Here is a 14,402-nt window from a genome sequence, read left to right as displayed (position 1 = left end):
CCGGCCCCGCCCCCAGTACCGCCCCGGTCCCGGCCCCGCCCCCAGTACCGCCCCCCGGCGCGGCCCGGCCATGGCGGCCCCCGCCCGGCGGCTGCAGCTGACGCTGGCGCTGCTCAAGCCGGACGCGGTGGCCCATCCGCTCGTGTGCGAGGTGAGGGCTGGGCCGGACCGGGCACGGCACGGCATAGCACAGCAGGGCCTCGCCACGACCCCCCTCAGCGCCGCCTCTTCCCGCAGGCCGTGCACGCCGCCATCCTCCGTCACCGGTTCCTCATCGTCCGCGCCAAGGAGGTGCGGTGCGGCGCGGAGCAGAGCCGCCGCTTCTACCGGGAGCACGCAGGTACGAGCGGGGCTCAGGGCTGCCGGAGCGGGATGCTGCCTCGGGCCGGTGCCGACTCGGTCCGTGTCTGTCCGCAGGCCGTTTCTTCTACCAGCGGCTGGTGGAGTTCATGGCCAGGTACGTGCCGCGCTGTGCGCTGCCGTGACCCGTGCAGCCGGCACGTGCGGAGGTGGGAGGCTCTCGGCATCGTAGCCTGCTGTGACAGAAGTGATACCTGGCGGGTGGCAGCCCGAAGGTGATAGAGGTCATCATGAGGAGTAGGCCAGCAGTGCCAGCGCCGTGGCCTTGGTGCCGCGGTGGGATCGTGCCCGTCCCCGTGGCGTGGCAGGGCAGGCCAGGGCCCAGCGTGGCAGCTGTGCTGTGCAGGTTTGTAAGGACGAATAACCTGTTCGTAATGAGCTCTTCATAATCTTTTCTCTTGCTGTTCCTGGGCCCTTGCTGCAGTGGCCCCATGTGGGCTTACATCCTGGCCCATGAGAATGCTGTCCCTCTCTGGAGATCCCTCATGGGACCCACTAAAGTGTTCCGAGCCCGATACAGCGACCCAGACTCCATCCGAGGTGCCTATGGCCTTACGGACACCAGGAACACGACCCATGGCTCAGGTAGGCATAGCATTCTTGGATGGTTCTTGGGGAGGCAGGAATGATGGTGCTTTGTCTGCCTTTGCTTTAGTTCTGGAGCTCCAAGTGAGCCATTTGTTCCCTTATGCAGATCACATGCACACCTGGCCAGGTGCAGCCTAGCCAGGCACCTTTGGAGTGCAGCACATGTTTGTGGTGGCAGACTGGCATCTCATTGCCTTTCCCTCTCTTTTGACAGACTCACCTGCCTCAGCCAGCAGAGAAATTGCCTTTTTCTTCCCCGAGTTTGACGAGCAGCGCTGGTACGAGCAGGACGAGCCGCGGCTGCGGCGCGGGCAGCTGTTGTACAGCGCGCAGGAGCGCGTGCACCGCGTGCTCGGGGCTCAGCCGGCACAGGTCAGCGGAGTTACCTGGGCAGGGCCTGCTTTGCTGGCCTGGCAGCCCTGTGGGCACTCTCCTCGGGCAGCAGACTCAGAGCTGTGCTGCGTGCCAGGGAGTGCGGGAGGGGGAAAGCAGCGTTGTGCTGCCTGGGATCAGATTGTTGGTGTAACAGGCAGATGTTGGGGGGCTGTAGGAAGAGTTCCCCCAGCAGTGCTCGTGCTGACAGTCTGGCCATGCAGCTCACTGGCTCCCTGAGTTTTTTTGGGTGTGAACAGGTCAGGTGAGTTAGTCAAGGGCCAGGTGAAGGATGGGTTGCTTGTTCCAGGTGGGATTGGCCTGGGTTTGCTGATGGGAAGCCTCAGATTCTCCCAGCTGGCTGTTCCCACAGTGCCTTAGGGAGAAAAGAAAGAAGAAGGACGTGAAGAAAGACATCAACAGGGCAAGATGAACTGTCCTGTCCTTGCTCACTTACAGCTGGGCTAGGAAATGAGGAGCTTTGCCAATAGCTCTGCATGTGAGAGCACTTGGAGCCCTCAGTGTCCACGGCCCGACTGGGTGCCGGGGCAGTTCCGTATCCTTGGAAAATGGGATGAACAAGGCCCTTGAATTACCCAGATATGTGGTGGAACAATGGCAGGGTAGTGCAGAACGGCTTAGTTGGGAGGTACAGAGCCAGCTCCTGGCGGCTGATTTGTGTTTCTCTCTGTGATGCTGCGTGAGATGTGTTCCTCAATGGGGTTTCAGTCCATTTATGCTGTCTCCCTATGGGCTCCTTGCAGTGCTGCCATTTTAGTTACAGTGCCCTGTTGGAATTTCCATTGGGCACTCCCAAATGCTCGAGCTGGGGAAGGTGTGCTGTGCTTGGGGCAGGAAAGCTGAGCTGAGATTCAGCAGAGCCCTGGTACATCACAGAGCCAGGGCAGGGACTCTGCAGGTGCTTCCAGAACCCTGTGAGGTGTTGGGTGGTGACTGACTGGCTCTGTGGTGGAAAGCATGGCCCAGACTCACCCAACTCATGTGTTTCTGTTCCCTCCTCCTCCTGTCTGGGATCAAATGGTCATTGTTCTGTTCCAGGTACAGATCCAGGGATCTGCAGGACATCAATGCTGTCCCTGTCCTCAGCAATGTCCAGAGGGGATCTGCTCAGGATTCTGTGTGTCTTCACACAGCTCTGAGAGCTGTTGTACCCAGTGCTGTTGATACTTTATTGATATTTCGTCCGGTTTTTTTATTGATTCCCGGAGGTTTTGCTCAGATCTGTGTGTTTTTCTTTTAACTATTAAACTTGACTATTTTTCACCTTTCTTCTTTTATGTTGTGCTTTCCTTCTGGGATATTCCTTGGTAATGTCATTAACTGATAATTCCTGGCTCACACTTGCCACTTTTGAAGTTTTGGTCTTTTTTCCTACTCACTTGCAATTGTTACACTTGGGAAAAGGGCCCTTTTGAACACTGCCAGTGCAGAGAACTCTGCCAGCAGGACTGTCACAGTGACACCACCTCACAGCCACCATGGTTCAGGTACCTGCTGATGGCACCTTGACATTGCCCTGGCCCTGAGGCTGTACCTGAGCACAGGTGCTCAGACTGGGCAGCCCATTGCCCCAGGCAGAGGATTTATTGTGTGAATCTAAAGCTGTCCAGCAGACTTTATCAGAGACCTGAGGCTGAAGCACTTGGTGTTTGATGCAGGAGACAATGTCAAAACTGATTTTTGATCTCCAAGGAAGTCTTACAAAATGTCACAGGTAACTCTGCTTGGAGGGCTCTAATCAAAGTGGGTTTGTTTGTTTTGGGGTTTTTTCCTCATTTCCTTTTCCTTGTAAATACCCAGTAAGTGATTTTGCTTTTCCAGTGCTGAGTGCCCCATCCCTGGCAGTTTCCTGGGCTGAGCTGCATGGGCCTGGAGCAGCCTGGTGTAGTGGATGACATCCCTGTTCATGGCAGGGGCATGGAGCTGGATAAGCTCGATGGTCCTTCCCAGCCCAAGCCATTCCCTGCTGATGGGTGTGTGTTACAGCAGCAAATCAGTCTCCCAGCTGGTCTCCAACTGAGACAATGTGGCACCTCAGTACTGGTTTGAAGAGCGGTTTGAGATCCCTGGTTTTCCCTGGAAGCTGCAGGTGCCTGGCCCACCTGTGGGGTCTGTGCACAGGGCTGGTCACAGCTGTGTGTCTGCAGCAGCTTCTGCCCCAGGTGCTGCTGCAAAGCTCTGCCTGGGGCACAAGGTCCAGCCCAGGCTCCTGCAGAGACACCTCAAGTGTGGAGCTGGGACAGGGCATCTCACAGGGACGTGTGAGTTTGGGCCTAAACTTGATCTGCTCTTGGAAGAAATGAGCAGGTTTGTGTCAGCACTGGAGGGGACAGCACAGTTTGGCCTGGGAAGGAGGGAAGGAAAGGCTTCAGAGGGAAATCAGTGCTAGTCCCAGCCCAGGCCTGGCCTCAGTCCCTGCCACCACGGGCAGAACCCTCTCAGCTTGAGGAATTTAATTTGATTTATTGCTGTAACACAAACTTATAGTAATTGATTCAGGAAACTGAGGAAAACCCAAGCTAATGACTAAATAAACACCCAGGGAAACGCCTTTCCTCTACTTTCCCAGGTTCAGCTTCAGTCCAGCATCTTTTCTCCCCTCTTTTCCTGCAGGTTCTGCCTAGTCTCTCCCAGTCCCTGGGGGAGGTGACATAGCACAGAGGGCTGGGGCTGGGCTGGGCTTTGCTTTTCTACTTGTTTCTTCCTCTTTTCTTCTTGTTTAGTCACTCATGGCACACCCCCAGGCTTCAGTCCCTCAGGTGTGTACCTGTTCTGGTGTCATCCCTCCCTGGGCAGGTCTTTTCAGGGAGAAATGGGCCAGTGGGAATTTCATTAAGTTCTAGAGGAAAACACCATGTCCTGCACCTGGGCAGGGATGTTTCCATTTGCCAACGCTCACATGAGGGACCAGAGAAGCATCTGGCTGTCCTGATGGCCACAAGTCACCCCTGAGTCAGCAATGCACCTCCGTGGTCTGACAGCATCCTCAGGTGTGGGAGCCAGAGCACTTGCCCATCCCCTCCTGGGGCACAGGTAAGGCCACATCTGGAGCATTGGCACCAGTTTTGGACTCCCCAGTGCAAGACAGCCTGGTCAGAACTGGAGTCCAGCATGGATTCATTAGGACATCTGAGAATCTGACAGGTAAGGAGAGGCTGAGGGCTGGGGCTGCTCAGACTTAGGAGCTCAGTGGAGTTTATCAGTGTGTAGAAGTTCCAGGTGTGAGCAGTGAAGGGAACCTCAGATGGACACAAGGCAATGGAAACGACCTGAAAACTGGCAATTTCACTGAGACACAAAAAACCCTCTCTTATAATTTTTATACTCCAAGGGTGATAAAATAAGGTCAGGAGCCCCTATGCCAAGGCAAGGCTCTGGCCTCAACACCCTCTGGAGTTCCTTTCTGTTCCTTTCTGTTCCTTTCCTCTGTTCCTTTCCTCTGGAGCTCCTGGGCACGTGTGGACCCCGGGGTGTTGCTGCAGTGGCAGGGGATGCACCGGGGCCATGTGGGCACCTGGGCAGCAGGTCAGGCCTCTCCTTCCTCCAGCATGGCCATAGTTCCTGCCAGCCCCACCTGGGGACTCTCCTGCTGTTCAGTATGTCCCTCTCTGCAGCTGATCTGTGTTGCAACCCTGGATGCTGAGAATTTCAGTCTTTCTGTGCTGATATGCACTGATCCCCAAGAGAACACTGCATTTGACCTGAGGCTGCAGAGAAGGCTTTCAGAATTGATTGAGAGCACTTGTATTATGGGTGTGTGGTTTGTTAGAAGTGTGTGATATCACTGGGTGGAAACCTTAGAGTTTAAGGTTTTAGCATATAGTAATAAATGTAGAGCAAGATGGAGGTTTTAGCATGGTAGCTGTTCCTTCTTCACCTTCTTCCTTCTTCATGGGATTGGGTGATTTTGTGTAATTGGACAGAAATTCTGCATTGCGGACTTTGAGCGATTAGTTATTGGGTTAAAAGTGAAAATAATTTAGGTGTCTTTTCTTAATTGGATAGTTTAGCCTTAAAAGACCATGTACCGAAAGATTGTTAGCCATTTTGTAGCTTGTTAGTAGAATGCTGTAGAACTCACCACTCGTAATAGAGATAAGAAATAATAAACACCTGGGTCTGGACATGAAAACACCGTCTTGAGCGCTTCAATCTCCACCTTGACAGAGGCAGAAAAGGAGCCAAGAACCAGCAGATCTGCTCTTCTCACAACAGCCTGGATCCTGCTTTTCCCAGGTCCGGGGACAAGGAAGAATGGATACAATGGAAATAGAGACAAATTTACTGCTTCAGTGCTGGCTGCACTTGTCTCTGCTAAAGCTGCATCTCACTGTGCAGAGCTAGAGACAAGGGTGTTGTAGGTGGCCAAAGATTTTGTGCATTTGATCTTGTATCAGGCTGTGGGTTCTCACATGGAAAAGAAAAGGAGCCTGTGAAAGCAGCCACAGAATCAAATCCCAGGCAAACAAAAGTAATGGTGTTCAGGGAAGGCTGTGCCAGAGAAATCCAATCCATCCCCACACTGAAAGTTCCAAGGAATTAGATTTGGGGCCACAACCCTTTGTCCACAGTTTTCCCACAGAGCTGCTGTACAAAGCAGGAGGAATAAGGAGTGAGAGAAACACCAAGCTGCAGAAAAAAATCCTCATAGATGGGGACTGTTTTCTTCCTAGCACAGAAAATAAACACTCCTGTAGGAGCAACAGGGGTAGGACAGCTGGGACGGATGGAGACGAGAGATCTCTGAACTTGGGGAGGTGGAACTTGGGGTTTATTGCAAAGGGCCAAGTGCAGGGCCCTGCTGGGAGCTGCCAGCCACAGCTCAGAGCAGGCTGAGAGAGGAGCCCTAAAGAGAGAGAGCAAGAGGAAAAGAGAGCGAGGTTCCTGTTACAATACAGTAAATCTTCTGTGATGAATATTTTAATTTTCAAGTACAAGATATAAATCTTATTGCATTTACATACAGCTTATAAGAATCAGTACATTACCATACTGTGTTACATTTTAAACCTTAAAGTCTCCTCTTTGGGCCCCCTCTGCCAAGCCAGCAGGGTCTGCTCTGACCCTTGGACCTGTCTGCAAGCAGAGGATGTTGTTCCATACAAAGGGATTACCTTCAGCTGGCCACACCATTTTTTTCCAGTTGTTCAGTAACTGAGGTATCTCAAAGCTTGCTTTCATTTCAATATCGCTTATAGTTTCCATATTCTCAAAATCTTTTGCCAGGCAGTCATATTTATAAGGCTTTCCTGTTTCGTCTTCCCCAACTCTCCCACCTCAAGCCCCAGACAGGCCAAGCATGGGCTGATCTGGACACTGACCAAATGTAACTTTGAGCTTGATGTGATGCCACAGACCAGGAAAACCCCATGACAGACCAGACTCCTGTCTACACAGCCAAGCCATCCATTAAGTGGCTGCCTTGAACTTTTACCAGCCCAGAACTTTTAACAGGCCGCTGTGGGCCTCGTTTGCACCTTCACAAACGTGCAGGGGAGCAGGTGGAGTGCTCTGGGCTTTTGTAATGGGCACTGGAGCTCCTGTGCCCACAGACAGGAGGCTGTGGGGAATGGCACCAAGCAGGCAGACTGGGAACACAGGAACTTCTCTCTCCAACTTCTGCCTCCTGGTAGAAGGGCACTAATTGGCCTCAGGGGCAGAGCTGGTGCCCACACCTGGATGAGGAGCCTGGGGCTGGCCCTGTGCGGCCGGGGACAGAGCAGTGGGAAGAAGGGGACAGGCAGCAGGTGCCACCACGGCCCAGAAGGACCATGAGCACCCACGAGGAAAGATTGCTGATCTGTGATGACAGAAGAGACTTTCCTCGGTGCTTTCTGAGCACGAGTTGGCCAGGAAGAGCCAGTGGCCCCAGGGCTGCTGCCCTGACCACACTTTCTCTGTCCAGGCCCCTGCAGGTGTTGGACCTCCTCTGGGCAAGGGTGATGCCCCAGGGTAAGAGGCACTCACTTCGTGTTTGTGAGTGCAGTGTTTGGGTTTCTGAAAGCATCAGCACACTACAAACACCTGTAAATCCAGTCAGCTTTGGCCAGTTTATAATTAGACCATAAAACTGCAACCCTTCTTGCCCAGTCTGCTTAAACACAAGTGTAAATTACACTAGACAAAAGCTTGAAACAGTACAATATTCTTCAGACAAAAATCTCCTGGTCAAGTGTTGGGAGAGCAGTCTGCAGGAATCTGTGACCTCTCCCACAAGATGTGGGGTCAGGCTGTTGTCCTGTCTTGAATAGGCCGAAGTGGGAATGCCAAATTTAGCTTATTCTTAATCCTTGCCGGGTTCCAGTAACAGGTGGCCCTGACAATTTAGCTAAAAATAATTTGAAAAATCCTGAAGGAAGTGCTTTTCCTGAGGAAATAATTGTGAGAACCCCCTGAAATGTAATTATTGGAAAATCTGGTGAGAGTTTGATTCCAGCATCAGACCTGTGCTGGGCAGGGACCGCTGGTCCAAGCCATGCTTTGAGCAGGCCCTTGCAGCAGAGGTGGCTTGTCTGTGGCCAGGTGAGTGCTGAGAATCTCCAAGGTCAGAGTCCAGGGCCTCTCAGGGCCTTAATCCAGTGTTCCAGGGTTTTTTCCCTGAGATCCAGTGAGGATGTCTCCTGTTCCAGCTTGTCCAAGCTGCCTCTCTGGTCACCCTGCAGCTGTGAGCAGAGTCTGTACCCGTCACCTCTCCCAATAACTTGAGACAACTGCAGACTGTGGTCAGGGCCCCCTTTTCCTCATTCCAAAAACAGTGGGACATGGGAAAATCCTACTGAAGCCTGCCCATGGAGAGTTTTAAAAAGTCATGCTAGAACCACAGTCTCTTAGATAGATTTGGGTTGAGAGAGACTTTATAGCTCACCCAGTTCTACCCCCTGCCTGGGGCAGGGACATTTTCCACTAGACCAGGTCACTTCAAGCCCTGTTCAGCCTGGTCTTGGACACTTCCAGGGATGTGGAAGCCCAGCTGGAGAAGAAAAGGGGAACCCAAAAGCACAAGCTCTAGGTTGTATGAAATCTGCTGGAACTGCTGTCTGGGTGACACCTGCAGGACAGGACAGGACAGTTTTACTGCCCTCAGAACTGCATCTGACACAACCAAAACCACTGAGGAGAAAAACCTGAGCATGAAACTCTTGCAGCCTCAGGGAGAAGCGCGGCTATCAACAACCCACTGAGCTCCCGAGGCAGGTGTGGCTGCAGGGATCCTGGGCCCAGAGGCTGCCTGGGCAGCAGCAGGGTGAGCAGGGATGAAGGCCAGGAGCGCTCTCAGTGGGCACATGTCAGAGCAGCAGCAATGTCAGGGAAAGCACCTCGTTCCGAGGGTGTGAAGAGGTCATGCTCTATCTAGAGGGCAGGGACAAGTGGAGAGTCACCAGGATCTGTGTGACACTTGTCCTGTGGAACATCCTCTGCAGTCGTAGGAAAGAGGTGACAGAGTGCTCTCCTGCTCCAGGGCAGGGCCAGAAGGACTTGGACAGGCTGGGAAATGGAGCCAGAAGGAGCTGGTAAAATTCAACAAAGACAAATGCCAGGTCCTGCATCCAGCGCTCCCCCCAAAAAACCACACTGCAATCTCAGGAGAGGTCAGTGAGGACCCCCCAAACAGGCTAGGGATGAAGCCCCACACTGAGAGCAGGGGCTGGAAGTGCTGAGTGGACTCTGCCCACAGGAGGAATGGCTTTGGGGACACCAAGGAGCCGTTTGTCTGCCATCCCTGTCGGGAGGTTATCCCAAAACCGGTGTCACGCTCATTACAGGGGGACACGGAGGGCGGAGGAGGCGCTTCAGGCAAAAGCCCGACAAAACCCACCACTTTCTAGTCCCCATCCTCAAAGGAAGCATTTGTGCCCATGTGGAGACCAGAACCAGCTGGCAGGGAGCTGAGATACAAGTGATGGTGATTTCTGCTGGAGAAAGAATTCTTGAGCAGGAAGGTGCATCCCTTAAACAGCCAAGGAAACAGGACTGGGAGAAGCCACTGGTGCTACAACAGTGCCCTTGGCTTTGGGAGATAAGACACATGCTTGGAGAAGGTAAGGGTCTGATTTTCAGAAGTGACAAGTGTTTATAGGGTCTGGGCCCAATCCTGAAGGATGCACCCCCAATTTGAGGTGTTTGGTTTAAAAAACCATCTCCCTTAACATTTTACAAGTTCATGGAGTTTTTATTTATTGCTGGACACCACTGGCCAGGTTTGATATCCATCAGAAGACCAGAGGGGGACCCAAACATGATATTTATTATCCTAAAGGCTGTTCTGAAGACGTGGACTACCAGAACTGAAATTTCAGGCATCCAGGGAGATTTCAGTATATTTTAATATTTGTGCCAAGTATTGGTGCTCTAAGAAAAGTCCCTTTTCAAATATCAAAGTGGGAGGGGGTTTCTGCAAGTGCTGCCACGTGCCTTCCCTAAAACATTGGGAAAGTTACCAGGCTGTATTGGAATGGCATGGCACCAAATTTCTGTGTGAAACAAGGAAATGCTCATCACTGCCACAAGCAAAAGGTGTAATTTTGTAAACTCAAAGCAAATGAGTGAAAAAGTCCCATTACCGTGGCCCCTCTGCCCTGTCAGCTCAGCTGCCCTGCCTGAGAGCTGCTTGAGAAAGGCAGAGCCCAGAGTCACTGTTCCATGTACACACAGGACACAGATCCACAGCTACAAACACACACACACACACACACACACACACACACACACACACAGGGCCAAAGCCACAGCCGCTCCTTTTTCACACTTGCTGCTTATCTTTTTCAGCCCCAGATACCCTCTGACACCCTCTGACACCCCGGCCCTGCATTTCCCCTCACTGAGGCTGCCACTCCCTTGGTGTCTATGCTGGATTTCCACACAGGGTGTTCATCCCCATCTGGGGCTGTAGCTCACACTTTATTTCCCAGAAGATGCTATTGTTCAGCCTCTCATCTCTTGACATTCCAGACCCAGAGTTTATGCTTGGGCCATCTCCTACGGCCCCACCATCAAGAGCAGAAGCTGCAAGGACACCAAATCAGTAGTGCTTCCCTGCTATAGAAACATCAGGGCGTTCTCTCGACCTCCAGATTCACTCCCTGCAGCAGTCCTCGTTTCCTGGGGGTCCCACTTTACATTTCCCTGGCACTGCATGGTGAACTCCAGCTGAACTCACTTTATCAGGAACAGCTCCAGGCTCTGAGCAGGCAGTGCTCACCCAGCCATCTCACTGAGCTGGAGCCATCTCACTGCTGAGCCCTTCAAACACCCTGGGCACTGCTTGGTGCCTCCTGTGTCCAGCCAGTGCCACTGCTAGGGCTCTGTCCCTCCTGTCCAAGTCCTCTCGCAGGTCTCTGGACCACATCAGCTGCCCCCCAGAGCTGTGCCTGAGTGGGCACGGTTACTGCAGGTAGTGAGAGCACAGGGAGCGTGGGTGCCGAGCAGTCACCTCCTGCCCTGCCCCTACAGCTGTGGTGCTGCCAGCTTGGCCAAAGGCCAGCCCCCATCACTGCTCCTCTCTGCTGACAGCAGCAGGTGCAGGCACCTCACAGCCCTGCAACAGGTAAGATGGGGCTGTAGGAAGGACTTGGCACCCAGGAACTGCAGCTCCCAGCTCCTTCAGCAGCCTCCTCCCTTGCCCAGGTGCTGCAGCCCAGGTGCTGAAGAGCTGCAAGGCTGGAACAAGAGTCCAGCACTGGTCAGCACCTGGCACAGCCCGGGGAAAGGCAGGAGGTCAGCTGTGTCACAAGGGCTCGGTCCCGTGGGCTCAGATCCCACTGCTGCAGGCTGCTGCTCCTCGCTCCTGTCCCTGAGCAGGAGCCACCTCAGGAAGCCGCTCCCCAGGGTCCCCACAGGGTTAAAAGCTTCTGCTGAGCTTACAGCACTGAGGGCACACGGGCTTCTTGTCATGCAGGTAAGACAAGCCAGCCACATGGAACACAGGACAGCACCTGGGGACAGCTTACTAAGGACTAGGTGCCATCCAGTCTCTGCTCTTGGCTGTGGAGGTGAGGAGCAAGGTTTCACCAGGATGCTGTCATGCACTGCTGGGGGGGAACATGGTGCTGGCCCCCAGGGCTCTGGGTGGTCTGGGCAGGCTGTGGCTGCTGCTGCCTCCAATAGAGGCATCCAGTCCTTTCCAAGAGAAATGAATCCCCTGTTGTTATCTGCTCCCTCAGTTTAGCTGTGCCCTTGCACTTGCCCAAGGCTCAGGACCCCACCTCCCAGGGCTGAGTGCTCTAGGTTGCCTGCTCTGCTCACCTGAGTGAGTACAGGTGCAGTGGCTTGGTGAGGAGAACCACATCCTCCTGCAGAGCAGCTTCCCTGCATGGGTACAGAGCACAAATGTGCTCCTGCACCAGCAGAACTGGTCTCTGGTTGGCTCACATGGCACTGTCACAAAGGTCTCTTCCATCTCCTGAGGGAAGGACAGCAACCTGGCCTGGCAATGGTGCCATCTGTGTTCCCTCTCTGCTTCCCATCCAGCCTTTTTGGCCTTGTCTTTTTTTGGTCTTTGCTCACTGCATTTGCCCACTGAAGCACCTTGGCCTCATCCATGGAGTCCATGGCAGGGGCAGGGTGGGGAGCAGCAGCCCTGGCTGGATGTGCCCAGTGCACGCCACCCCCATCAGCCCCTGGCTGAAATTCTGAACCAGAAATGCTTCCTCAGGCCTCCTCCATCTCTTGGACATGGTGATCACAGCTCCATGTGACAGTGAGCAAACCCCTTGTGTCAGGGTGAAAATTGAAATAGGATGATGGAAAAAAGGTGGGGAGTTTCAGGCCAGGAGATCTCTGCTGGCTTAAATTTTCCTGTGGCTCAACAAACCCCATGTGATGAGTTGCTCTTTCTTGGAACCTGTACTTTTGTGAGTGGAACCCCTGCTTTTGAGAGCTGGTTATTACAGAGGAGGAAACAGGATAAAGAAAAAAAAATTAACTGGTGCAGGGTGATGCCATATCCCCGGCCCAGGGCTGGGGAAGAACAAGCTCAGTGACAGCATCTAGAGGATGCTGTGACCTGACCAGGGGCAGGGAAACATTTACTCAGAATAAATACATCCAGGAGGGGGAGAGACACATGCTTGGAATAGTCATCAGGATGAGGGGCTGGGTAGGCAAAGAACTCCAAGAGGTGTGGGTGGATGCCCCCTGCTCTTGGGTGTTTCTGTGTGCTTCTTCTGCAGTCAGGTACCCAGCATGGGACGGCAGCTCTTTGGACTCCAAAATCCCAGCATCGTGAAATCTGAACTCAGGAAACTTTCAACCACCAGGGAGACGGGATCAGAGCTGTACCATTAGGGACCCCATGCTTCACGGGGGGCTGTGCTCTAGTCCCCTGGCTTACAGTCCCTCCGCCTCCTCAGGGCTCACTTCTGCCCAAAGCCTGACCCAGCTTGCCCCATGGCAGGTACGAACCAGACACAGGTGACGGAGTTTGTGCTCCTGGGCTTTTCCCACGGCCGGCCCTTCCTCTTTGCTCTTTTCCTGGTCATTTACCTGGCTACACTGCTGGGCAACTCTGCAATTCTCTCCCTCGTGTCCCTGGATGCCCACCTCCACAGCCCCATGTACTTCTTCCTTAGTCACCTGTCCTGCCTGGACCTTTGCTACTCATCAGTGACGGTGCCCAAACTCCTGGCGAACGCTTTGCGCCCGCAGGCCACCATCTCCTACGGGGGGTGCCTGGCGCAGACGTTCCTGCTGATGTGGTGCGCGGGGGCCGAGTGCGCGCTGCTGGCCCTCATGGCCTACGACCGCTTCGCCGCCGTGTGCCAGCCCCTGCGCTACTGCCAGGCCCTGCGCCGCAGCACCTGCGCCGCCGCCGCCGCCGGCTGCTGGCTCTGGGGGCTGCTGGACTCGGCCCTGCACACGCTCCTGGCGGCCCGGCTCTCCTTCTGCGGGGTTGCCCAGCTCCAGCACATCTTCTGCGACGTGCCGCCACTGCTGGGGGCCGCCTGCAGCGACACCCGCCCCAACGAGCTGGCCCTCCACATCTCCAGCATCTTTGTGGGACTCAGTCCCTTTCTGCTCGTTGTCATCTCCTACCTTTGCATCCTGGCCACCGTCCTTGGGATGCCACTGGCCACCAGCCGGCGCAAGGCCTTCTCCACCTGCTCTGCACACCTGATCGTGGTCACCCTGTACTTCGTGGCAGCCAACCTGAACTACAACCGGCCCAGCTCGGGCTACTCCCCGGCAGCTGACACGCTGGTCTCTGTGCTGTACTGCATCATCATCCCCATGCTGAACCCCCTTGTCTACAGCCTCCGCAACCAGGAGGTGTGGGGGGCCCTGCGGAAGGCTGTGCGGGTGAGCGCCACACCAGGCTCCCCAGGCAACAACGCCTGAGCGGTGCCAGGGCTGCCACAGGCTGCCAACAGGGCGCTGCCACTGCAATGTCCATCCGTGGGATGTCTGTGACAGCACAGCGAGCCTGGGGCTTCCAGCCCAAGCACACGCCACACTGCCATCACTTGTCTCACCCTCAGCGCATCACTGAAAGCAGAATGGCAAAATAAAGTCAGGAACAAGGCTACAGGACCAGGATTCTGTCTTTATTTTCCAGATGCCATGTGCTGAGCTCGGCATAGGATGTGCTGCAGCTGTGCTACTGCCAGGCAGCTCTGCAAAAGGCAAATTCATGTGGAGCCAGACATGACATGTGCTGGCTCTGAGCATTGCCACGAGCTCTGCCTCAGGGCTGCCCCAGGTCTTGAGTCAGGCTCTGTGCAGAACAAGGGCAGTGCCAGGGATTGCAAAACCTGGCCTGGGCAAGAGGGGCTGTCCCACCATCTACTGTCCCCACAGGCCTTGGCTTCAAATCTGATGTCTGCTGGGTTTCCCCAGGCTGCCAGGGAGGCTCTGCAGCACTCTGTACGTAAGCACAGCGCCTTGCACAGGCCACCCACGGCCTCAGTGCTGCACTCAGACACAGAGGTCTTAGCACTGAGCTGAGAGCTGGTGGCATTGAACTCCTTACCAGAAATGCTTTGCTTTATGGCCAGAAAAATTTCCCTGTGCAGCTTTTGTGTGTTGTGGCTGTGGGTGACGGCGGCTGAGGACTGGCTGGGGGTCTG

At 54.4% G+C, this 14,402-nt stretch overlaps 2 protein-coding genes across 4 annotated transcripts; both read left to right on the top strand.

The window, feature by feature from the left end:
* The first annotated feature begins 46 nt into the window (after window positions 1–46).
* Window positions 47–2,609, top strand: NME6 (NME/NM23 nucleoside diphosphate kinase 6). 3 transcript variants are annotated; one of them, XM_050970083.1, is made up of 6 exons: window positions 57–151; window positions 238–340; window positions 418–457; window positions 785–945; window positions 1,163–1,320; window positions 2,380–2,609. In XM_050970083.1, exons 1-6 carry the CDS (start codon window positions 71–73, stop codon window positions 2,503–2,505), a joined length of 669 nt encoding a protein of 222 aa, XP_050826040.1. In that variant the 5' UTR covers window positions 57–70; the 3' UTR covers window positions 2,506–2,609. The 3 variants fall into 3 exon arrangements, with proteins under 3 accessions (XP_050826038.1, XP_050826040.1, XP_050826039.1); XM_050970081.1 differs by having other exon boundaries at window positions 47–151; window positions 238–457; XM_050970082.1 differs by lacking the exon at window positions 418–457.
* A 10,048-nt stretch (window positions 2,610–12,657) lies between these two features.
* Window positions 12,658–13,674, top strand: LOC103822491 (olfactory receptor 5V1-like). Its single transcript, XM_009097463.4, has one exon. It carries the CDS (start codon window positions 12,727–12,729, stop codon window positions 13,672–13,674), a length of 948 nt encoding a protein of 315 aa, XP_009095711.1. The 5' UTR covers window positions 12,658–12,726.
* The last annotated feature ends 728 nt before the right edge of the window (window positions 13,675–14,402 follow it).

This window comes from Serinus canaria, chromosome 1A (assembly GCF_022539315.1).
Source record: "Serinus canaria isolate serCan28SL12 chromosome 1A, serCan2020, whole genome shotgun sequence".
Lineage (NCBI taxonomy): Eukaryota > Metazoa > Chordata > Aves > Passeriformes > Fringillidae > Serinus > Serinus canaria.
This window is presented reverse-complemented; position numbering and strand designations above follow the sequence as displayed.

What these genes read in the sequence shown, in the direction of transcription:
- NME6 (XM_050970081.1), top strand. Translation starts at nt 71, where the DNA reads ATGGCGGCCCCCGCCCGGCGGCTGCAGCTGACGCTGGCGCTGCTCAAG. An exon ending in CTGGTGGAGTTCATGGCCAG is followed by an intron (nt 458 to 784) that starts GTACGTGCCGCG and finishes CCCTTGCTGCAG; the next exon opens with TGGCCCCATGTGGGCTTACA. An exon ending in GAACACGACCCATGGCTCAG is followed by an intron (nt 946 to 1,162) that starts GTAGGCATAGCA and finishes CTCTTTTGACAG; the next exon opens with ACTCACCTGCCTCAGCCAGC.
- LOC103822491 (XM_009097463.4), top strand. Translation starts at nt 12,727, where the DNA reads ATGGCAGGTACGAACCAGACACAGGTGACGGAGTTTGTGCTCCTGGGC.